The following is a 24,420-nucleotide window of genomic DNA, read 5'->3' as shown; positions in this document are numbered from 1 at the left end:
GGTTGCACATTCTCAACAGTGGAGGATCCTGTCTTACAGCAGCTTATGGTCAGTCTAGGCTATGAGAAAAGTTTGGGAAAGCTAGGTCAAATGAAAAGATCTAATATCAAAAAGGAATGGAGCTTTTTCTTTGATTGTATCACTAAGGCATTCGCCAATAAGTGCTCCAACTTTGATGTTATTCCCATCATGAGTCAGCAAATCGGGTATGCCCTTATTCATCAAACTCATTTTGATTTTGCAAATGTTGTGCTAGGTTTCATTGGGGATAGGATGACAGAGGATAGGAATGTAGTATACTTTTCTAGATTCTGTCAGCTTATATATACTTTCTGTTGTGTTGATGAACCCCAACCTGCTAGTGATTTAATTCCACCCTTTAAGCTTGCAAAAAGGGCTTTTAATGATTTGTTAAATGCTGATAATAAGAAACAAGAGCTGAGACCTTTACAGATACCTCAGTCTGTAAAACAAATCTTGGTAAATGCTGATCCACAAACATACATATCTGTTTACCCTGATGTCCAACCCACCAACACATCACAGCCAACACAACAGCCATCAGAACATACCATTTCTCACCAACCTCAAACTTCTCAACCTCAACCAACTCAACCCTCCATCAGGACATATTACAAACCAACACAGTCATCTCATCCTCAACCTTCAGCACATCCAGTGAAGCCTTCATCTTCCAAACCCAAGAAGACAAAGACTGTACCTCAGTCTCAGCAGAAGAGATGAGTCAGATAATGAGGAACAGGTTCCTGGATCAGAACCTATTGTTGTAGAAGCTGAGAAGATCACTTCTCAGAAAGATACTGAAACTGGGAGTTCTAGGCCCCTCAAAAGGCTTAGAAAGATAAATTTTGATGATAAAGCTCCCACAGTGTCTCTTCCCTTGAAGAAAGTGAAGAAATAAAGAGCTCACAGGGACACAGTTGAGTCAGATTCAGAAGATGAGGAAGCAGCAGCTAAGGAAGGGGGTCAGGAATCTCTGATCCCAACAAGACCAATTGTGATTGAATCTCTTCCTTCTGTACAACCAGAATTTGCTGAAGCCACTGAATCTACACCACCACTGTCACCAACTCAAGTTCAAGAAACTTCTCAGGACAGAGTTCATGTGTAACCTATAGTTAATCCAGTACATGTTGAAGACCCAGGTACAAGTGCTGAAATTGATATTCATAACTTGATTGTGCCTGAGGTTCTGTACTTGGAAGCTCCACCAACTCAACTCACTCCACCAACAACACCACTTTTGGATGTTGATTTCAATGCAGATATTCCATCAATATCAGTTCTGAATCTAGATGATGAAGATCAGATTTTATGTGGGCATCAAAATTTGAATGTTGATCAGAACTTAGTTGCTGATCATAATTTAGAGGATGATGTTGAAGCCTATATAGCCTCACATACTGTTATTTTATCATAGGATGTTGATACTGCAGGCTCTGTAAGTTCTGATACTGACAATGCTGAAATTACTGGTGAAACTGCTACAAATGTAGATGCTGATGCAGCTGGTCCATCTGGACATGCACCTCAACAAGCTCCATGCAAAGCTGATTTAATCAAGAAGTTTGTTAGAAAGGATGCACCAGTACCTTGGAGTGAAACTCCTAGAGGAAATGAGTGGACTAAGGAATGGAACTCAATTAGTTTTGTTCCTACTGAAAAAATTCTTGTTGAACACCTGGCTAAGGCTGATGAAATGTTGATAAATGATGATTTCAAGGCACAGCTGAGAGTTACTGTAATGAGTACTAGGCACCTTCAAGGTCAACACTCAATAACTCATGACAAGGTAAATAAAATTCAAGAATCTCTGATCCAGCAAGATATGAATATAAAATTGGAAAAGAACAGATTTTTCAAGCCAGCCTTTGACCGAATTGGGTATATTAAAAAGACTCAGGAGAACAACAAGATCAAATTTCTGAAATTCTAAAGAATCAAGTTTCTCATCAAACTCAACTCAATGAGATCCAATCCTCAGTGGAATTACTTGTCTCTCTTCTTTTACCTGCTGATGCCAAAAAGGGGGAGAAAGTGATTAAGTCCAAATGCAAATCTACTCAACCACTGAAGGGTAAGGATGATAGAAATGATGACCAGGGAAACTCTAAAAAGGGTAGAGGTCATGGTCAAGGTAAAGGTTCTTCATCAAGGACAGCTGAAATATCTACACAAAGAACAAGTTCTGATGCTGGGAGAAGAATAAGTTCTGATACTGGTAAAAGGATAAGTTTTACTGGACATCTGGAGCTTGATGAAGAAATTTCAAAGAGATTATTTCTCAAAGAAAATCCAGGAATGGACTTTGAAAGTCTAAAGGAAGAAGAAGCTAGACTTAAAGCAAAAAATGTCAATTCCAAGTCTAAAGCTTCTATTGTTGAAAAGAAACTTCCAAAACCTAAGGGTATTGTGATTAAGGAGAGGACAAATTCTGAGGCAACCAAAGCCAAATCACAAGTGGAGGTAGATCTTAGATCCAAGGGCAAAGAAAAAATTGATGAACCTGTGAAGGTATATATGCCAATCATGGATGAAGAAAAATCTGATGAAGATGCTAGTCTGATTTTGAAGAAAAAGGATATTCAAACAACCTCTGACAGAGCTCATGTTGTTCAAGATCAGGACTTAGTAAATTCTGATATTTCAGTGAAGCAAGCAACCTCTGACATAGCTCAAGTTGGCTTGATATCAGAAGATAAGGAAAAGGAAACCTCTGACATTGCTCATGTTAAACCTTCAAAAATTCTACTACCAGGATTCACAAAAGCTCAACAGACTCAACCTTTGAAGACTACATCAAGTGATTTTGAAGCAAGAGTTGTTACAGGAAAGGAAGCAAGAGACAAATCAGGATTGGGTAGTTCTAAAGAAAGGAGAGTACACAACACTACCAATGATCCAACTTCCTTGAGTGAACCAGGAGTAGGAGCAGCTCCTGAGAGATTAATCAACTTGAATCTGTACAAATGGTTTATCACTTTGTTTTGAAAGAAGATATCATGTTATATTTTATGACAGATGGGAGGGTATTCCAGATCAGGGAGAATGTTATTCCATTGAAGTATTTTGAAGAACTGGAACATGTTATATTTCTACTTCAAGTGAAAAACAGATCAACAGATGGTGCTGCAGGTTATTTAAAATCAAATATTCAAATACAGAAGAAGCTTTACTCTGTAAAGTCTGAATGCCCATACTGTCCTAAGTACAAATCTCATAGTGGAGAAATTGTTGAAATGAAGCCTAATACTGCTAAAATCATCACTACATTTTTTGGTATTAAGGGACTTGAATTCAATCTAGAGTCTGATAAAGCCTATATCATCAGACTAGATCAGGATATAAGGAAAGCTTAAATAAATGATCTCAGGGCTGCTATTTTTCAAACTGGTGAAGATACGGTTGAATTGAAAAATGCTAAAAGGAGGATGGTCAATGAACTTGAATATACTGAGAGATGTCTGTTGAAGAATTATCTCAGAACAACTCCTGATATCAAAGAGATCAAAAATTGAAGCCAAGTCAAAGATCTACAACTGCTTAAATTCTGAAGGATATACAGACTGAAGCTGAAATCAAACTTTAAGGATGGTAAAGCTATAAGGACTGTAAGTTGTAGTTATCTAGTCAAATTCTCATGCATTTTTACTTAATATTTTTGACATCAACAAATATCTGTTGAACTTGTATATTATGCTAATTTACAAGTTGGGGGAGATTGTTAGATATATTTGTGATGTCATGTCTAATATGATTTGTGTTTAGTTTTCAGATCTTAACTAACAGGACAAATCAGTACTTAACTGGAAATCAGTACTTATACTGAAGTCAGGACTTAAGATATTAGAACTTAAGTTGTTAGAACTTAAGTTATCAAGAGATATTTATCAGGAGATAATATCAGGACTTAAGGAGCTTTCAGATAAGGAAGGCGGCTGATTGAAAGGAAAGAAGATCGAGACAAACATAAGAAGAGATATGCATGGAGAAGAATTCTATGAAGAATAGAATACTTGGAAAAAAAAGATAACCGATTGATATATATTAGAAAGCAGAATTATATTCGATATCAATTAGAAGATTATCTTGTAATTGTCTAGTATATAAACACGGACATAGGGTTTACACTATATGTGTTATCTTAATCGAGATTATTATTCATTGTAACCCTAGCAGCTCTCGTGATAATTTATTCATCACTGAGAGAGAACAATTCTTTGTAACAAAGTTTATTGTGTTGAATAAAATTCGTGTTCTATTACTTGGGTTCTTATATTCAATTTGTTTGTAGTAAACACTGTATTCAACCCCCTTCTACAGTGTGTGTGACCTAACAAAGTAAAGTTCCAACGAATACATACGCTATAGTAGAGCGTGATATATAAGTTATAAGACCGAGAGTCGGTCAGTTTTTATAAAGTATAAACTCGGGAATCATCCCGGAGATGTTTTGGACCATTAAAAGTCCGTACTTATTTTATTCCAAGGGACTCGATGTCCACTTGCGAAACATTAAATACCTCGAACTTTTATTAAAACAATTTTCAAATATCGTATTCCCTCAACTATATTTTACTTGAACAACGAATATTATTTCGGTTAGTAATTTAATATAGGAGAAGTATTCTCCAACGATTATTCATTTCAAACTCGATCAATTATTAAAGGTTACTTTAAATTTCTTAAACATAAATTAGTTGAAGAATATTATTTTAAATATTCTTTTAAATTATAATTATTCGAGGTTTAATTATTTAATGATTATTATTTAATTATTAAATATTTATTAAATGATTTAGTATGATTTAAAAATCATAAAACTTGATTTAAAATACTTTCTGAAATTCAGAAAATCATTCGAATAATTCCAGATCGTCGAAGAATATTATCTCGACATATTTTAAATATTTTGAATATAGTTTCAAAAGAAACTCCCCCTCATTTATCTATCTGTTGACAATGGTCAACTCACATTATCTTAGTACTTCCTCCGAAAATTTCGGAAGTACGTATACATATATATACATATATATATATATACCCTGATAAGATAAGCTGTTTTTATCAACAAGCAAAACGCTTGGGGGAACTTCGATAGGGTTCGAGTTCTCGAGATATGATAGAATTCTTTTAAAGGGCAAGGGAGGGATAGACTCTAGTACTATGTGTACTAGGGAGACTACCAAAGGTACCGCAGGCGAAGGTACTCTGTGTACTCGGGAACTTATGAAGTATGTGTATACCCAAAATGGGACACGTAACATGAATGCGGCAAGGGTGATAACCGAGATACGAAGGTGTCATCCTTCTACTAGTAGAAAAGGTTACTATTTCCCGTATTACGACTGATCATCGTATGCGGCGGCTCCAATGAATGTCCTATATTCTTTCAATTGGAATTGAGATGCAATACCGTAACCCAAGCATAGGTGATGGGTTTATTGTTAAGGTATTTGCAGACTAATAAGTAAATCAAAGAATTATTTTGAAAAGAGGTGTGTATCACCAAGAAAATCACTTTGGATAAATACGTATCCTTGTACGGAGTAATATAATTTCCTTTAACAGTCTTTTCATACTGTTGATTATTATGGATGAGCATTATTGTTCACTCTTGCTTTCTTTTAAATGTCACAACACAACATATTACCAATATGACGGCATGGGACTTAGTCACTTGAAATCGTGGGGATAATTCCTTACAACTTTCTCTCAGGTGGACCAGAGTATCCAGATAGGTATAAGATGTTAGTAGTAATTATTGTAACTTCATGTAGAGGTTACGAATAATTGTTTAAGATCGTGTAAAGTACATTTGAGTGTAATAAAAGAAGATTATATTTTGTACATCGTTTGTAAGGCTATAACTTGTGTGTGTGTGATTGGGGTCTGTTGGATTATTGAATCAATACAGGTTACACATGAGTGAAGGATGGCGTAACGACCCAGATTCCTGACCGCAGATTTGGGGGCGCTACACACACATATATATACACATTTTCTTTTCTTTTTTTTGATAAATATGTTTTATAGCCTTAGACATGAGGATGTCTTCTAAAAAAAATTCTGGTGAATGAAAATTAGATAAACTATTAATCATTTAAGCAGCTCATATATTTTTAATTCAGAATTTTGAATCTTTATCCAAATTAAAAAATATTTTAATAAAAATATCACATGTACTCGCCCTGAGTCTGAATTAATTAAAGTTCCATGTGATGTTATAGTTTTTGACTAAGATATCAATAATGCATGTTTTAGGAGTCTGTCGAAGACTTATAAGTCATTTATAATCTATACTATATTATTATAAATGAAACATGTTTTCGTTTGATTGGCTGGTTAACACCTTCCTAAAAAAGTATGTTAACACCTTCTAAAATAAAATTTAAATAAATATAATTTTATTAAAAAAATTAAATCATGTATATAATATAATTACAAACTTTATAAATTATTATCCAACTTAATTTCTAATAGCACTCAACTTCTTTCTTACATTTTTTATAAGGAACCAAACTTTATATTATACTATTATAAATGAAACATGGTTTCATTTGGTGATTTATTAACACATTCCTAAAAAGTATGCTAACACCTTCCAAAACAAAGTTCAAACAAATATAATTTTATTAAAAAAATTAAATCATGTATCTAATATAACTACAAACTCTATAAATTATTATCCCACATAATTTTTAATTGCAGTCAACTTATTTCTTATCTTTTTTTATAATGAACCAAACGCTTCCAAAATTAATTTTAGTAATTCAAAATATAATATAACAATATAATTAATAAATCAAGAAACAATTAAAAACAATATTTAGAAAAATATTACTAATACTATTATAAGCGAAACATGGTTTCGTTTGATCGGTTGGTTAACACATTTCTAAAAATTATGCTAACAACTTTTAAAACTAAGTTTAATAATTCATTAAACTTTGTTTTGAAAGTTGTTAGCATACAAACTATATGAATTATTATCCAAGTTAATTTTTAATTGTCCTCAACTTCTTTTTTACCTATGATGTAGGGAATTATACAAAATTAATTTTAGTAATTTAAATTATAATATAACAATATAATTAATAAATCAAGAAAAAATTAAAAAACAATATTTAAAAAAAAACAATACTAATAAAACTATTATAAGCGAAATATGGTTTCGTTTGATCGGTTGGTGAACATCTTCTTGAAAAGTATGATAAAACTTTTCAAAATATAACTAATAAATCAAGAAAAAATTAGAAAAATAATATTTAAAAAAAAAACAATACCAAATCATAGAAGACTCCACTTTCCTACAGACTATGCACCCTTGCAACGAAGCGAAGTAGGAGGATATTTTAAGACTTTAACCATCAAAATTTTGAATCCTTCAATAATATGATACATACAAAAAATAAGTAAATATTTTAACTTCATTAATCTCAATAATATATAAATATTAATTTTATAATTTATTAATATATAATAATAAAATTATAAAATTATAAATATTATAATCAGTTTATACATCGCACGGCTTATAAACTAATTAACTTATAAATATTTATCAATTTATCACCGCTAAGTCCCTTATTCATTTTATATCATAAGTTCCCAAACGGACATGTGAACTTCAGTCTTTGAGCACGGTTAGATAATTTAAATGGTTAAAATTCATGATCGCTAAATGCAGTAATATTTTGCTCCGTGCAATCATGAGTAATTACAATGATATCCCTGCATCATGGTGAGATACACCTAATTTTCAGTCTCTTCATTTATTAATGCAACACTAAATCCTAGAACGCACACTTCCCAAACTTTTACTTTGAAATCTTTACTCATGCAGTATGTTTTACTTTGAAATATTTACCCATACTCTATTTGTTTTTATCTGCATTTCTCTTCAACTTTAATCTATTTAGTGCTCTCTATATTTTTAAATAATTAATATTTTACTTTTAGGTATACATTTTAAAGAATTTTTACAGTTAAATTTTTAAATTTATTTTTCTAAATAAAAATATTAATTTAATTTATTTATTTATAAAAAAAGAATTTTAAATAGCTGCTCAAAACTCCTAAACATGTATGTCAGAAAATTAAGCGACAACTATTTATTTAAAAATTAAGGGAGTATATTTTAATACAATATTTTTTTTAACTAAGAAATCAAACAATTTAATCGTACGTTTATAATAAATTAAATCTTTAATATGCAAGGTGACCAAGTTATAATTTTAACAATATATGTTGTAAATAATTATGTAAAATATTCAGAATTTTTTTAAGCGTAATTAATTAAATATATTGAGATTATCTTGTAAATTTGTAACCAATATATGTTTGGATAATTTCTTTACCACTATTTATTTAAAGTAATAAACACTACCATTTTTCATAGTAATGAATTAAATTACTAAATATAGACATGGTTGATGGTACTACAAATCCCCAATTAATTCTCTGAAAGGCACACGAGTGTTCCAATTTTTAAAACTCGATTAATTTTGTGTATTATTCTAGATCGGTATAGTACAAATAAATTATTATATATATAATAGAATTTCAAGTAAATTTAAATAACATAAATTATATAATATGATAAATCTATATATTACCTTATAAATTATTAATAAGATAAATATATTAAAATATTAAAATGCATCCAATTTTTCATTCATTAATTTTCAATTAATCACTAATTCTCTAATTTTTTTGATTAATCCCAATTCAGTATATGAACCTATTTTTTCTGTTACTTATTCTTAACATCTAATATAGAATAAAAATAGGTTCACTTACTTAAACCTTGGAACTTGCTCCAAAAGCTGCTGGTCAAAGTGGGATGTAGTAATGAGGAGAAATGATATTAAAATTTAAGACCAACATTTAATACATCACGAGGGCATACATGTAAATTCAGATTACAGTAAGAGTAAAATTTTACTGCATTTAGCACCGCCCTTAAAATTTAAGAGTTTATCGTCTCATTTCCTTAGTTTGATCTTTGTTCGTCCCCAGAATTTGTCAGATTTATGGCTTAAGCCCTGGCTGTAAAAAAAACATTGCCTACAAATGGAGTAGCTTCAAAATCCAGCTCCTTCACTTTGTGTAATGCTTAAACCTCGAAGCATCCCACTAAACCACCTAAAACATCCCTCTTATTTTCTGTTAAATCACTTAACTACAATTAGTGGATATCGCCTGGTTAATGAAAACCTTGATTCCTGTTCTAATTTGCATAATGTCTCAGGATTTTTCAGTTCTGATAAAAAACTTAATGGTTATTCTCTAGTCTCTTTAATCCGTACATGTACTCAGTTGGGTTGCTATTCCAATGGCCAACAGCTTCATTCATATGTTTTGCAATCTGGGTTTGTGTCTAATACTTACGTCTCCACTGCTCTCATCAATTTTTATGTAAAGTTTGAGTTTTTGGATGATGCCCTCAACCTGTTTGATGAAATTCCTGAACCAAGTGTTGTTTCTTGGAATTCTTTGATTTCTGGGCACGTGCATTGTGGGGAGTTTAGTAAGGCTTTGTGCTTGTTTATGCAGCTGGAGAAATCTGGAATTTGTTCTGATGCTTTTTCATTTACTGCGGCTTTGGCTGCGTGTGGGAAGCTATGTTTGTTGAGATTGGGAATGTCGATTCATTCGAAGATTGTCAAGTATGGGGATGAATGCAGTGTTGTTACCTCTAATTGTTTGATTGATATGTATGGGAAATGTGGGTGCGTTGAAGAGGCCATTCGCTTGTTTAAGGAAATGAATGGTAAGGATGCCATATCTTGGAATTCTGTTATAGCAGCTTGTGCTAGGAATCAAAGACTTGAACAAGCGTCTAGCTTTTTGAAGCAAATGCCTGAGCCTGATACCATATCATACAATGAGCTAATTAATGGTATTGCGCAGTTTGGAAACATAGAAGATGCCATTGCTATCTTAGCAAATGTGCCGAAGCCAGACTCATCTTCTTGGAATTCAATAATAACTGGATACGTCAATAGGAATCATGCACGAGAAGCTCTTAAAATCTTTAGTAAAATGCATTTTGGAGGAATGAGAATGGATCAGTTCACATTTTCAAGCATTTTAAGTGGCATTGGAAGTATTTCAGCTCTTGCATGGGGGACTTTGGTTCATTGCCGTTCAATTAGATCTGGTTTGGATAAATCCGTAGTAGTTGGAAGTGCTTTAATTGATATGTACTCAAAATGTGGGCAGGTTAAAGATGCTGAAATATTGTTTCAGTCACTATCATGTAAAAACTTGATAACTTGGAATGCCATGATTTCTGGTTATGCCCATAATGGCAATTCGACCAAGGTGATTGAGCTTTTCGAGCAATTGAAATCAGTGAAACACCTGAAACCAAACGGGATCACCTTTGTTAACGTTTTATCTGCATGTTGGCACAACAGAATGCCATTTAAGGTCGCAAATAATTACCTCGAATCAATGCAGAGGGATTATGGGATTAATGCTACTGCTGAACATTGTTCAGCTATTATTAGGATTATGGGACAGGAAGGGGAAGTGTGGAGAGCACAGAATATGATAAGCGAGTTGGGACTTGGTTCTGATGGAAAGGTGTGGAGGGCTTTGCTAGGTGCTTGTGGAATGTGTGGTGATGTAGATGTTGCCGAGATTGCAGCTGCAAAGTTGACTGAGTTGGAAGGTGATAATGAGTTTATATATGTTAAATTGTCTAACATTTATGCAATGCATGAAAAATGGGAAGATGTGGGCTCGGTCAGGAAGCTAATGAGGGAGAAACAAGTGCAGAAAGAAGTTGGTTGTAGTTGGATAGAAGTATAAAACATGAAAGATTTACTAAAACTTGAAAAATCTTCCTTTTTGAATTTATTCCAGGACATTTTTTTATAGCAAAGATTTCAACTCTAAGTCTTGCAGTTGCAGGTATGTTACATGTGTTTCAATGTATGAATTTTTTTTAAAGAGCAATTAACAATAAATACTACAGTAATTTTTTCAAACTTTTTTGCAACACTAGACCCTCTTAAAAATAGTGCACGCTTCCAAGCTAAATCAACTTATTTTTGTGTCTTTAGATAGAGTTGCAAGTTGCAACTGCATTCAGTTTATTTTTGTTGAATTTAGTTGCAAAATTTATATTTCAGTTGTATGCGGTTGTAAATTCATATATTCCAAAAAAAACATTTTTGAAATTTTATTATGCATGTGTTAAGGTAAAGTGAGGATTATTTCATTTGTCAACATGTTATGTTTTCTCCAAAACGATAACTGTCACCCTTGCTGTTCCTTCTTTTTGATCTCCTGGACTACATCAGCCACTTCTTCCTACACAATTTTAAAAGTTTTACCTCATAATTAACAACCAATACAAACTTATCGTCAATTCTCTCACGTAATGGTTAACTAACGAGGATTAGAGAACTTGATATTCCTCTATGTATTCAAGGATTTAAGATCTTAATGAAAGATGGCAAGCTAAGCAATGTTTGAACAATTAAAGAAATGTTCACAAACTTCAGAAGAAAAAGAAATGGGGTGGACTTAATGAAATCAAAGATCATTGCATTGACAAGTATTGTAAAGCAAAATGAGAAACTAGCCATGCTGCAATAGCAAAATTTTGTTCCAATTGCAATATTATACTGAATCTGTTTTATGAATTTAAGTATTAGCTGCCATAGTTACAAAACCTTGCCTCTCTTCAAATGAGATCGCGGATATTGTCTGCAGCGGACACATTCACCTTGGAACAGAAAGACCCAGCTCTAATTCAACAAACAAAAATCATGCATCAGAAACTACGACATTTCAGCATGATATGTGAAACATCAAAAACAAGACCACTCTGGGCTTTTGACATACTATATCAACAAACAATTTTTAACAAAGACTTCTAATTAAATACATGTTAACACTCCTATTGCAAAAAGTAAAAAAAAAAATAGAAATAATTTAATCCTCGGTATATATAGCTAGCTAAACATGCTCATATAGTTGTATATCTTGTAACTATGATCAGAATCAAAAGGATGTTCTACATAATAGGTGTCTTCTGGAGCCAGATTACAATGTCCACCTCTAGATTTGCAAACATGTATCACGTTCCATCGATTTCATCTGGGAAAGGAGAAGGCTTGTGTTACATAGTATTTTGAGATATAAACATAATCGCTTGAAGTGAGATCTCATTAAACATATAAACATTTGTCATAACGTAAAACGTATCGAAGCTCCGACGTAAAACGTTATTCAAAGCTCTACCGTGATACATAGTAACACATAACTTATTCCAATTTACAAACTTGAAAGAAACTTCAATAAACTTAAAATGTCAATCAGAGCTCTACCATGATACATCACATATATATAATACTTCCTTCCCTCTGGAACTTGCCAGCAAAGGCTTCTCTTAGACTCTATTGTGAATGATAATCGTCAGATACAGCCTTATTTATTGATCTTGCCTTTTCAATTTGATCAAGAGGCGAAGACCTCGTGTATCTTAGATTCCTAATACATTAATACAGTACTTTTATCTTAGATTATAATCCTAATATAATCTTAGGAATTTTTTGGGGGTTGTGATTTAGGGGGGAGGCACAAGAAAATTTCACTTCAATGCAAAATTGCATAAAGACCACAGTTATAAGTTCATAACTGCTAGACTGGCTTGTAGGAACGAGAGCTGGAAGAGGGTACTATCAAGTAACTACAAACAAGGTGTAAAATATCAACTCTAGTCTCGAGAGAAGAAATAGTATTTAATATATGAAGTCTAAAACAAGCATGATACTAAAACCCTTTCAAAGAATAAAGGGACACTGAAAGTTTCAATTCAAAAACATGTGCTTGTGAGCTTACATAGTTCGAACAATTGGAGAGTGAATAATTTGATGTATTTGAAATTTAAAATACACATCTAAAACTTTGAAAGTCTTTTATAAAGCATCAAACTTCTAAATGACGAAGTTATGAGTGATAATTGGCAGCGATGTAAAAGACCCTTACATTTTCTCTTAAGCTTTGAGAAAATCATGTGCCTGCAGGAAACAAATTTCCTGTCAGAAATCTGATCGGTGCACTTGGCTTACAACACTGGCTAAATTGTATGTGCTGCGAAGATATAATTAGTCTATGGTTGTTCCAGACTTATAAACGAAGTTATGTTTCATATAATAGTAGGAACAAAGGTGGTCTTCTATGATTAAATGATTGTTGAAAAATTATAGCAAATTCCTAAAAAAAATATGAAATGAACATTTGTTGAAACTTAGCCAACGGAACCCAGCCTCTACATCTTTTATAGGCATATGTAAACACATGTTCCCGTATGGAAATAAGTTCATTTTCACGTATTTGACCCTGATGTTGTTGGAAACCAGTACTTCAGTGTACAAAAACATCCATAGAATATTTTACGAACAACAAAAATAATTACATCCAAATACCTTATCCCCTAAACATAGTAATAAGCATATAAAAGAAAATTACGGCTTACTTTCATAAAATTGGAAGGTGTTTATAGTTAATTCTTATTAACATGCCGGGTATTAGCAATTATAAAATATTAAAAAATAAAAATAAAGGAGGGATAAAAGGTGTGTACCCTGGGAAAGAGCTCTGCAACTCCTGGAAGCAGTGCTGAGGCATGACGTCATCCTAGCTGCTGCAACCGCACTGTGCAGTGGCATCATCGACTGCACCCCTCCCAGCTCCGATGGAATCCTATTATTAGATCACCACACACTTTCATCAAATAATTGTGCCCAATTCCAAATTTATATACATAAGGAGAGAGAGAGAGAGAGAGAGAGACCTGGAGAGAGAGAAACGGCGGAGAGGAGATGGAGTGGATTTGCAAGATTTGGCTGAGGAAGCTGCTGCTGCTGCGGATGTTGATTTAAAGGCTGATTTAAGAAACGATGTTGAAGTTGTTGTAAATAATCTGCTACAGCATTTCGACGCCATTAATATCTAATTATATATGGTGTACACACACAGATTGATGATGGTGATGAGAAGTTGGAGATCAAAAGGGGGGTTGAAATGAATCAAAGATCTGAGAAATGTAATTGGGGTTTATTATAGGGTTTTAGCCCATCAAACTCTTACATATTTTCATTTGCTTACCCATTCCTCCTGTTTTTTTGGGCCTGCTAAAATAATAGCATTTCCTGCCAAGCCCATTAACCCAATAATCTCTTCTCTTTACGGATTACCTGATATATATTTCTGATTTTTTTGTTTATAAATTGATTAAATCTCGTTCTTCGAAACCGAATTCAATTCGAGATTTGTTAAAACACGTTTTAATTTTTAAGTTATACTAACCTATAGCCCGTGCGAGGCATTATAACATTTGTAATTTTATTATTTTATATAAATAAGTTATAAGAACAATAATTATATATTATTCTCATTAGTGAAGTTATAATATTTACTTATTAGTTTGTATGTATTATATTATTGAAGAATTCAAAATTTTGATAGTTAAAGTATTAAAATGTCCTCGTACTTCGCTTCACGTGCATAGCATGTAGGAAACTGTAGTCTTGGATGATTTGGTATTGTTTTTTTAAAATATTATTTTCCTAATTTTTTCTTAATTTATTAATTATATTTTGAAAAGTGTTAGCATACTTTTTAGTAAGATGTTCACCAACCGACTAAACGAAACGATATTTCGCTTATAATAGTATTAGTATTGTTTTTTTAAATATTATTTTTCTTATTTTTTTTTGATTTATTAATTATATTGTTATATTATCATTTAAATTACTAAAATTAATTTTGTATAGTTCCCTGTAAAAAAGGTAAAAAAAAAGTTGAATACAACTAGAAATTAAGTTGGATTATAATTAATAGAGTTTGTAGTTATTAGATACATCATTTTTTTAATAAAATTATATTTGTTTAAACTTTATTTTGAAAGTTGTTAGCATACTTTTTAGAAAGGTGTTAATCAACCAACTAAATGAAATCATGTTTCGCTAATAATAGTATTAGTATTACTAGTTTTAAACCCGTGCGATGAACGGACTGCGCAGATTTTTTTTAATATTACATAATTTCTTTAAAAAATACTTGAATTCAATTCTTAATTTTGTTCATTTAAAACTCTAAATCATATGATTTAATGATAATTATATAAGTAAACGTAAATGTTCATAACTTTTTAGATAATTTAAACTTATTTAAAGTGATAACATTGGTAATGGTAAAATATTATTATAATGAAATTATTTTTTTATTGAGGGTAAAAATATAATGTCTACATTAGGTTGGTATCTTAAAAAACTATTATTTTAGCATGATGATTACTTAATCGATTAACTATAACTCTATAAAAGATATTTGACAAAGGCAATATTACTGATTGAACGATATAGTTTTATTGAAAATTCTAAATATTTTTAGAAAAAATTATATTTTAAATAAAATTTGATTTTTTATTTCACATGAATAGGATACGAAGTATACTTGGCCTAATATTAATTTGATTAAACTCAGATCAGTGATTTACATTATTTTATTTTAGCTCGATTCCCAATACACTAACCAAATTAAGCTAATTATTTTTAGTTTAATTTTAGTTTTTTTTAAATTCCGTACCAATAAGGTAATTTTGTTTTAGACTGAATAATTAGTATATATGTTTTTTTGTTGGTCGAATTGTATTTTTATTTTAGTTTTGTCTTAGTCTTAATCAATTGTATAAAGTATTTTTTTATCCTTTATTAATAAAATATGTTATTTTGTTTATCCAAATTCTTTCGTATAATTTTTGTAGGAATATTGATAATATTATTATTTTATCTTAACCCTAGTCACATTATATCAACCGAATCTTAAGAATTATATTTAGTTTGTTTAAATTTAATTTAGCCCGAAGTAACAAATTAGAATGATATAGAACTCGATATGAATTAAAATTTATATTAGTAGAATAAGTTGAATTTAATATAAATTATAATGATATAGAGTTCGATATAAAATAGAATTAAAATTGGTAAAGTGATAGAGGAAGTTGACTTCAATATCAATTATAATTATTACAATTGATCAACTCAATAATTAGAATTTAAAACAATTAGGCAAGGGTAATTAAGTAAACTCAGTAAGTACCGACCGACCGACTACCAAACTTTTAATATTTCGTCTATTATAATATATATTATAGATAGATTTTTGAAAATTTTTTTTTTTATTTTTTTCTTGATTTATTAATTATATTGTTATATTATAATTTAAATTCCTAAATTTAATGTTGGAGGTGTTTGGTTCCCTATAAAAAAAGGTAAAAAAAGAAATTGAGGTTAATTAGAAATTAAATTGGATAATAATTCATAGTTAGTGTAGTTATATTAGATACATGATTTAATTTTTTTTAATAAAATTATATTTTTTAAACTTTATTTTGGAAAATGTTAACATACTTTTTGGGAAAGTGTTAACCAACCGACCAAGTTTCGTTTGTAATAACATAGTATAGATAGACAGGTAAGTCTGCTTATTAAAAAAAAATACAGCACTATATATATTAACGGGTTTTCACCCGTGTGCCCATGGGTACAGGCTAAGAAGTATACATTTATACTTTTCAATGACACTTAACGAGAGTCAGCTAGCTACTTTTTTGTTTATTCTTATAAACTTTCCTGTTCTCACTTTTTTATTTTAACAATACTTAACCCTGGTTAACATGTCTTATTTTAAAGTTTTTTAATATATTTGTATATTACATGCGTTCTTTTTTTTATTATTCATTTATCCAAATTATATATTTTTATAACAAAAAGATTTGACCATTTTAAAATAAAAATACTAACAAAAAAGATATAAATTTTAGAATAGTGTGGAAAATCTTAATAATACTGTCATTAAAATTTAGAATTTTTTTTACAATATCAATAACTCTAGTGAAATTTTTATTTTCATATCTCAATTTTTTGAATAAAAGTAAACTACTGTTAATTTTAATAATAGTAGAGTGGCCACCACTATTTATAAATTGACATATTCTAATTTTTGTTATCATCGATTATATTTTAAAGTTGGAAGGTAAATTCTAGGATAGTGTGACAAATCTTAATAATATTGTCATTAAAATTTAGAATTTTTTTTACAATATCAATAACTCTAATGAAATTTTTATTTTCATATCTCAATTTTTTAAATAAAAGTAAACTATTGTTAATTTTAATAATAGTAGAGTGACCACCACTATTTATAAATTGACATATTCTAATTTTTTTGATCATCGATTATTTTATATATACATATAAAAAAATTAAAAGATGAACAAAAATGTTAAATAATTTTAACTGCAATGTTAATAAAACTGTAGCTAAATAGTTTCATATCGTCTTGCATGAAAAATTTAACAAAAAATTAATTACTTGTAATGTTTTCAAAATTCAAGATGATAAATTGGGTTCAAACTTTCATTGTTTGCAACACTTTTACTCTATTTCTGTTTCTAAGGCCTTGTGCATATGGTTTTCTTCCTCTTTTTCCTTGTATGAACATGTAGTATGACCTTGTTTCTTGCAAAATCTGCATAATTTTACTTGTTTCATATTCACCTTTTTTCCTCCTTTTGATCTTTTACTCTTTTGACGCCCTGTGGTCTTTGATTTAGGAGGGCAATAAACAGGGCCAACCCTCTTTTGATCAAATATTATCTTATTATGTCAACGCAATGGAAAGTACAAAGATGAAATAGTGAACACATCTTGGTGAAGGAACACACTCAAAATGTGACGGCAAATGATTTCCCAAAACTCAAAGTGTTTACATGAACACATCAACATTTATCCATTCTCCATAACTTCATGCTTTTGTGTATCACCTTGAACATAATGATGCACTACAAATCCTCCAACACTGTTAGTGTGTACAGTATAATGAGTAGCTCTTTCAAACTGTTCTTGAATTTTTTTGAAAGAGAATGGAGTCAAAACTTTCTGTGCTTGCTCTTTCGGGGGAGACAAAGTACGCAGGGAACCTCCTTTGTATTTCTCTAACATTCTAGCTTGTAATTGATTTTGTCCAATATCTTCAATAGCCAAATGAACCTATGAAAATATTAATATCACAAATAAAATTACATCTTAATAAATAATATTATGAAAAATAATAAAAAAGATACTTACATTTAACCTATATTTAACTATATTTAACAATATTAATATTAAAATACAACTATATCATAATCAAACTATAACAAAAAAGTTAGAAAAATACTTACTTGATTTATACATTGGCTTAAACATATACGTGAACTTGTAAATCTCTTGATAAATGCATTGAAACTTTCAGATCTCCCAGTTGTAGTCATTCCAACAAAAAAGTGTTCACGGAGATAAGCAGGTACCCAAGGAAGGTTGCCTTATGTTGTACGAACCTAATACATGTTTGTTCTTCTCTAGCTTATACCATCTCTTTTCAAACTCATTATAAGTATCAAGTCTATACAAACTATAGAAATTTGAACACCAATTAAAATATTATTTACTGAGGATTCTTGTGAACCAACTACTAAATTTTGATGTGATGTGCCATATACAAAAGGCATGTTTAGTTAAAGGCATTTCTTCTGCAATAGTTTGTGTCATCCAAGGATCTTGATCAGTTAATATTGATTTAGGAGGCTTATTCATTAGGGACACAAATGTCTGCATATAATATACATACACAAATAAATAAAGAAACAAATATATATGTATTTTAATTAAAAGGACAATTATATATAAATATAAAAAATGAGCGTACCCTCATCAACCAAGAAAATATACTTTTAGTCTCATTACGGAGAAGAGCACATCCAAATAATATAGTCCTACCATGATTGTCTATTCCAACAAACATACCCAATGACATGTCATAAGCATTAATCTTGTAAGTTGTATCAAAGATCATAACATCTCCGAATGATTGATACCAAGTAAAACAGTGAGCTGACGACCAAAAAATATGTTCCACTTTTATTTCACCATTCAGTGTAACAGAGTACTGAAAATATTGGTTCTCCTCTTTAGCTATCTTGTAATATTCAAAAAAATCTAATACATCATTTTTTGCTTGCTCACTACGAATTTTACTAAAAAAATTATGAATATCTTTTGAGGTGAATGAAAGGTGACCATGTCTAACATTTTTTTCAAGCTCCATCACACACATGATTTGTTTCACACTAAGACCTCCATCTTTCAACAAAAGAATACGTTTTTCATCATCTTTTGTCATAAAACGATAAGATCTAAGAAAACGTACCTTTTCTTGTGAAAATAACTCATGATTATGTGTAACAATAAACTCAGTGACATGCCATTGTTCTGAAAAAATTTCAAAACTTTTCTTTAATGTTACCCTCATATGAGCTTTGCAAGCACACCTAGTAGATGGTGTATTTCGTTGTTTCAGCACTGGATCCACCATCTTTGAAAGTTGCAAACCTTCACGATGACAAACAAAATCTCTTCTCTTGATTTCTCCATCTTTATTTTTGTCAAATCTTGCTTTACGGATAGAAAAACCATATTGTTTAGCATATTTGTGATAAAACAAGCATGCTTCTTCTTCACTCTGGAAACATTGGCCAATGAAAGGCTCAAAGCTAATATTTTTATTTTCTTGTTCTTCTTCTTCACTAGCTTCTTGTTCTTCATCTTCAATGGCTTCTTCAAAGAATTTGTTTAGATCAATATTATTCCTCTTCATCTTGTTGTGAAAGTTTTAAGAAAAGACAGGGGGTTTAAGAAAAAAACAGGTCAGATAGGCTCAGTGAGTGAATATGAAACGATTATACTTGAGTACAGTTATTTATAACAAAGTAATAGTAAAATAAAGTTAGGTGACTAATTAAACTTAAAAGAAAGTAGACTAAAATAGTATAAATTTATTAAAAAAAAATTAAAAAAATTATTATTAGGTGACAAACAAATCTTTCATATTAAAATATTTTTTATAAACAATTTTGTAATATTTTTGTTTTATAAACTTTCATATTTTGTAATTTTGTAATATTTTTTTTATAAACAAAACTTATAAAAAATATTATTAGGTGACAAATAAAACTTTGATATGAAAATTTATTATTATTTTATAATTTTGTAATATCTATCATCATACAATATTCTTGTCTGATAATTTCATGTCTTTTTAATTTTAAAAAGAGAGAGCAAATTTCTAATATGGAAGTAAAAATTTTACCAGGGTCGTTGATATTGACAGAATTTGTATAAATTTTTTATGATAATATTATTGTTACATAATATTTAGTTAATATTTTAAGCTCTTTTTTATTTTTAAAATAGCCCGGTTATTTTAATATAAAAATATGTGATTTGAAGAACTGAATATATATAAAAAGAACACAGTACAAGAGTGTATGATAAATATATAATAAGATATGTTAACCATGGTTAAGTATTACTAAGATCAAACAGTGAAAATATAAGAGTTAATACTTTCTATGAGAATAAACAAAAAAATAGTTGACTGGCATTAACGCCGTGTTCCCGCAACTTTTTTTGGAGAGAAAAGAAAAGAAATGTAAAAAATATATTTTTTCAGCTTGTTCCCGAACAACTTTTATGAAAGAAAGGAAAAGAAAACAACAGATTTGGGAAGAAGTTTTCTTTATTTTTGTCTCTAAAATCTTCTTCCCACTTTTGGAAAGATTAGGAAAGAAAGGAAAATCGGTTATTTTCAATTCTTTTCTTTTCTACCCTAGATTCGGGAACACAACCTAAGTATTATTGAAAAATGTAAATATATACTTATTAGCGTGTGCACATGAGCACACAGCATAAAACCCGATATATAAATACTTTGAAATTTGATTTCAACTTAATGCCGTAAATTTGTAAGTCAGGCCCCATTGTTGCATCACATTTTTTGATGGTAAACTAAATTTTAAGGGATTTTGCTTTATCAAATTAACGCTTATTTATTTTCATCAAAATCTGAATTATCGAGGTGGTAAACTAAATTTTATGAGATTTTGCTTTACCAAATTAACGCTTATTTATTTTCATCAAAATCTGAATTATCGAGGTGGTAAACTAAATTTTATGGGATTTTGCTTTACCAAATTAACGCTTATTTATTTTCATCAAAATCTGAATTATCGACCAAGAAAAGTTTGATACATCTGAATTATTCTTTGATGATTGTAGTACTACTTGTGATAAAATCAAAATAATATTCCAGCGTTTTGATATAGAATACTTCTGGTTTCAATTAGCCATTTTGATGTAATTATGTTTTTAGTGATTTGACATAATCAAGCTGAGACGTTCATGTTTATGATTAACTTTTAAGTCAATAAAGTGATCAACTAATCATTTATATCCTGTTTTTGATGTACATAAAGTGTTAATTAACCACATTAGAATAAGCATGCTGAACTACCCTAATTCACCCAGAATATTAATGAAAAGACCTACCTAGTGCGTAGTGACACTAATCATTAGCTTAACTGTTCATTAATTTATTACTTCCTCTCCGTCCCCCATTCAATTGGTTCAATTGCATCCTGTTTCATTTTTTGGTATTACTTTCAATTGTATATATTTTAAAAATAATAAAATTTTATAATATAAGATATAATTACACTCACTTATATTCATTATTTTCTTCTACTACAATCACTGTATACATTAAAATATTAATCTGTCTCATCTCTTTAACCCTTTTTCTTAATTTTTTTCACTAAATTACATTTTTTCTACGCTTCTTGTCACACCTTCTACCTATACTTATGAAAGAGACGAGTGAGTAGAGTTTGCCTTGTGTATGCCGCACATGCACACACTAAATAATTTGAAGTATTTGTACTGATGTAATTGTGTGAATGCGGGTTCATTGATATTTATGATTGAAATATTAATTAAAATTTAACGCATAATTTTTTTATTATATACTCATGGACAGATGATAAAAAATCCGAATTTATAATCTTGGAATTTATAAAAAATAATTACTCCCTCCACCCCACTCATTATTTTACGGTTTTCATTTTGAGACTTCACTCTCAATTTTTTACACTATAAAAGTTTCCTAAAATAGTATAATTTTATAATATAAGAATTAATTACATCCTCTATTTTCCTCTGTTATACCCGGTTTATATATTTAAATATTGATTGATCATATTAATTTAATCATTTTTTATAAAAAAATTATCACTACTTTACACATTTTTTAACCTTAATGCCCAATTCCCTTTCGATGTAAGAAATTGGTTGAGACTGAAAAATACATAATCCCCACGATTATTCAATACTAATAATAATGTCAAGAAAACAGTTACTAACACCTTGAGGTTTTAGAGAATAACCTTCTCCGGGATCTTATATTATTACAACACTCCCCCTTTCCAGGATTTTATATTATTCTAACACTCTTCCTCACTCGAAAACTCATTTATGGGTTGAATAGTGGATCACGGACGCCCATCTTTAGGGCATAAATTTGACTTTTGTGTCTCTCATAAATTGTGAGAAATGTTGGGGTTGGCAGAGATCAAACCTGAGTCCTAGCAGTCCTCTACCAACCTGAGCTCTGATAGCATGTCATGGAACCGATTACTTTAAAATTTCAAAGTGTTAGAGAATGATTTTTTTAAAGATATTATATTATTCTAACAAATAATATGAAAGTTCACATCCATCCGCAACTTCACCCTTCACACAAACCAACTTGACCCTTCACAACAGTCTTTGACATCCAACTAATTATTGATTTTGATGGTGATGGAGAATATATATATCCGAATACTCGCAATGGTCGACATATATCACTCACATAACCTTTTTGTATTTATTAACAATATAACAAAGTTGAAATTTCAAAAAAAGTGGATATTTAAGCTTAAATTGTCTTGGAGGATGAGAAAGGGACATTTAAACCAAGTCGAGTCTCAGAAATGTGAGTGACAAATAGTGGGGCTAAGCCATTACCTGTTAAAATTAAAATTGGAGGAAACAAAATAGATGCATCAATATCAAATATTATGGTAGTGATTGAGTACATTGACACTTCACTTGTATTCTAATTAAAAGTATTGCATCACGATTCGATTCTATTTTGGTATTGTCTTGATGTCTAGAGAATCGCTAGTTTAGTGCTCGATCTCTTTTCTTATTTGAAATAGTGTGTCTGTTCCAGTGCACTTATCTACGCACTCATTGTACTACGGTTAATTAAGGTACACAAATCACACTTTTTATTTCTATTGTCAACATAAAGTTTTTGTTTCTGAATGCTGTTACCAACGATTATAAAGTTATTATACTCATATACTATATTATTTAATCAACGAAACTGAAAATATACTTTTAATGTAAATTAAAATTGGAATAACGTCTTCATTTTTATTATTTCGGATTGAGATATATGATTGAACCATGCCTTACCCCAAAAAAAGTGTATTATTGTAAAAAAAAAAAAGATATTAAAAAATGGAAATGCAATCAAAAAATTCAAATAGTAACTGAAAATATACATAATCGAAAAAATGTAAAAATCTTTCAAAATATCGGTTTGATTTCACTTTCGTTATTCTTTTTATAACTAACTAAAATACCGAACCAAAAATAAATTGATTAAAAATAAACAAATTATAGTCATGTATGTATATAATATACTAACTGAGAAATTAAGGTTTTATGAACAAAGTTTAAATATGAAATCTTAAAAAAAGGTAGACTTCTCTCAAAGAAAAATCAAACGCAGTCACGTCACAGGTGGAAGAAAGTTGTTTACAATTCAAATTATGTCTTCTCCTTTGAAAAAAAAATTGAAAATCATTTTATGATATTTCCTCTTTTCTCTATATTTTGAAATTCAAGAGTGCAAAGTTAAATATTCGATATGAGAGGAATAAAATGGCGGTATAAATGACGTAGACATGTATCACATTTGACCAAAATTGGGTCGACGGGGTAATCGGAGCTAACCGGTATTTCACATGGTTACATTCACCTAGGGTAGACGAGTCAAATTGTCGAGCTCGGCTCATAAAAAATTCAAATTCGGCTCGAAAATAATCAGAAATCGGGGAATATCGGTCGAGTTATCAATTTAGAATTAATTAAAAATCGAGAATTAATTGGAGTAAAAATTGGATGTATTGTAATATTAAATTATATTTACTATATTATAATCATTATATTAGTTATTTAGTAACAAATATATATTTAATATATCATAATTTTTATACTTATTCATATTTAAATTAATATAGTATTTTAATTTTTAATAAATAATTATATATACCCCAATAAAGAAAAATTTGTAAGAATTAATCGAAAATATCGAATCGGCCGAATACTAATTAATCGGTTGAATCGGGGATTTATCGAATATTTTTAGAATACTGAATATACCCCC

The 24,420-nt window shown here is 30.1% G+C and overlaps 3 protein-coding genes across 9 annotated transcripts; 1 reads left to right on the top strand and 2 right to left on the bottom strand.

Moving 5' to 3' along the window:
* Positions 1-8,963: 8,963 nt before the first annotated feature.
* Positions 8,964-11,015, top strand: LOC141663744 (putative pentatricopeptide repeat-containing protein At5g47460). The gene has a single exon (XM_074469555.1). The coding sequence runs from the start codon at positions 9,136-9,138 to the stop codon at positions 10,840-10,842; it is 1,707 nt and encodes a 568-aa protein (XP_074325656.1). The 5' UTR covers positions 8,964-9,135; the 3' UTR covers positions 10,843-11,015.
* A 483-nt stretch (positions 11,016-11,498) lies between these two features.
* On the bottom strand, positions 11,499-14,115 carry LOC141663582 (protein NONRESPONDING TO OXYLIPINS 2, mitochondrial-like). Of its 7 annotated transcripts, none has more exons than XR_012551561.1 (4): positions 13,838-14,114; positions 13,628-13,746; positions 12,060-12,138; positions 11,499-11,786 (listed from the first exon to the last, which is right to left on the bottom strand). XR_012551561.1 is itself a non-coding variant. In XM_074469366.1 (4 exons), exons 1-3 carry the CDS (start codon positions 13,987-13,989, stop codon positions 12,119-12,121), a joined length of 291 nt encoding a protein of 96 aa, XP_074325467.1. In that variant the 5' UTR covers positions 13,990-14,115; the 3' UTR covers positions 11,499-11,786; positions 12,098-12,118. The 7 variants fall into 7 exon arrangements, 6 of the variants coding, with proteins under 6 accessions (XP_074325467.1, XP_074325471.1, XP_074325465.1 ...); XM_074469366.1 differs by having other exon boundaries at positions 12,098-12,138; positions 13,838-14,115; XM_074469370.1 differs by lacking the exon at positions 12,060-12,138 and adding an exon at positions 13,030-13,061 and having other exon boundaries at positions 11,500-11,786; positions 13,838-14,115.
* A 3,719-nt stretch (positions 14,116-17,834) lies between these two features.
* On the bottom strand, positions 17,835-19,743 carry LOC141665364 (protein FAR1-RELATED SEQUENCE 11-like). Its single transcript, XM_074471350.1, has 2 exons — positions 18,796-19,743; positions 17,835-18,098 (listed from the first exon to the last, which is right to left on the bottom strand). The coding sequence occupies exons 1-2, from the start codon at positions 19,741-19,743 to the stop codon at positions 17,835-17,837; spliced, it is 1,212 nt and encodes a 403-aa protein (XP_074327451.1).
* Positions 19,744-24,420: the final 4,677 nt, after the last annotated feature.

This window comes from Apium graveolens, chromosome 6, assembly GCF_009905375.1.
Source record: "Apium graveolens cultivar Ventura chromosome 6, ASM990537v1, whole genome shotgun sequence".
NCBI lineage: Eukaryota > Viridiplantae > Streptophyta > Magnoliopsida > Apiales > Apiaceae > Apium > Apium graveolens.
The sequence above is the reverse complement of the archived record's forward strand: the minus strand, read 5'-3'. Positions and strand labels throughout refer to the sequence as shown.

Bases quoted from the DNA above. Each gene is read 5' to 3' on its own strand.
- LOC141663582 (XM_074469364.1), bottom strand. From the start codon at position 13,989: ATGGCGTCGAAATGCTGTAGCAGATTATTTACAACAACTTCAACATCG. The intron at 13,747-13,837 runs GTCTCTCTCTCT...ATCTAATAATAG, and splicing joins CGCCGTTTCTCTCTCTCCAG to GATTCCATCGGAGCTGGGAG. The intron at 11,787-13,627 runs GTACACACCTTT...TTGTTGAATTAG, and splicing joins TTGCAGAGCTCTTTCCCAGG to AGCTGGGTCTTTCTGTTCCA.
- LOC141663744 (XM_074469555.1), top strand. From the start codon at position 9,136: ATGCTTAAACCTCGAAGCATCCCACTAAACCACCTAAAACATCCCTCT.
- LOC141665364 (XM_074471350.1), bottom strand. From the start codon at position 19,743: ATGAAGAGGAATAATATTGATCTAAACAAATTCTTTGAAGAAGCCATT. The intron at 18,099-18,795 runs GTACGCTCATTT...ATATTTTCATAG, and splicing joins TATTTTCTTGGTTGATGAGG to GTTCATTTGGCTATTGAAGA.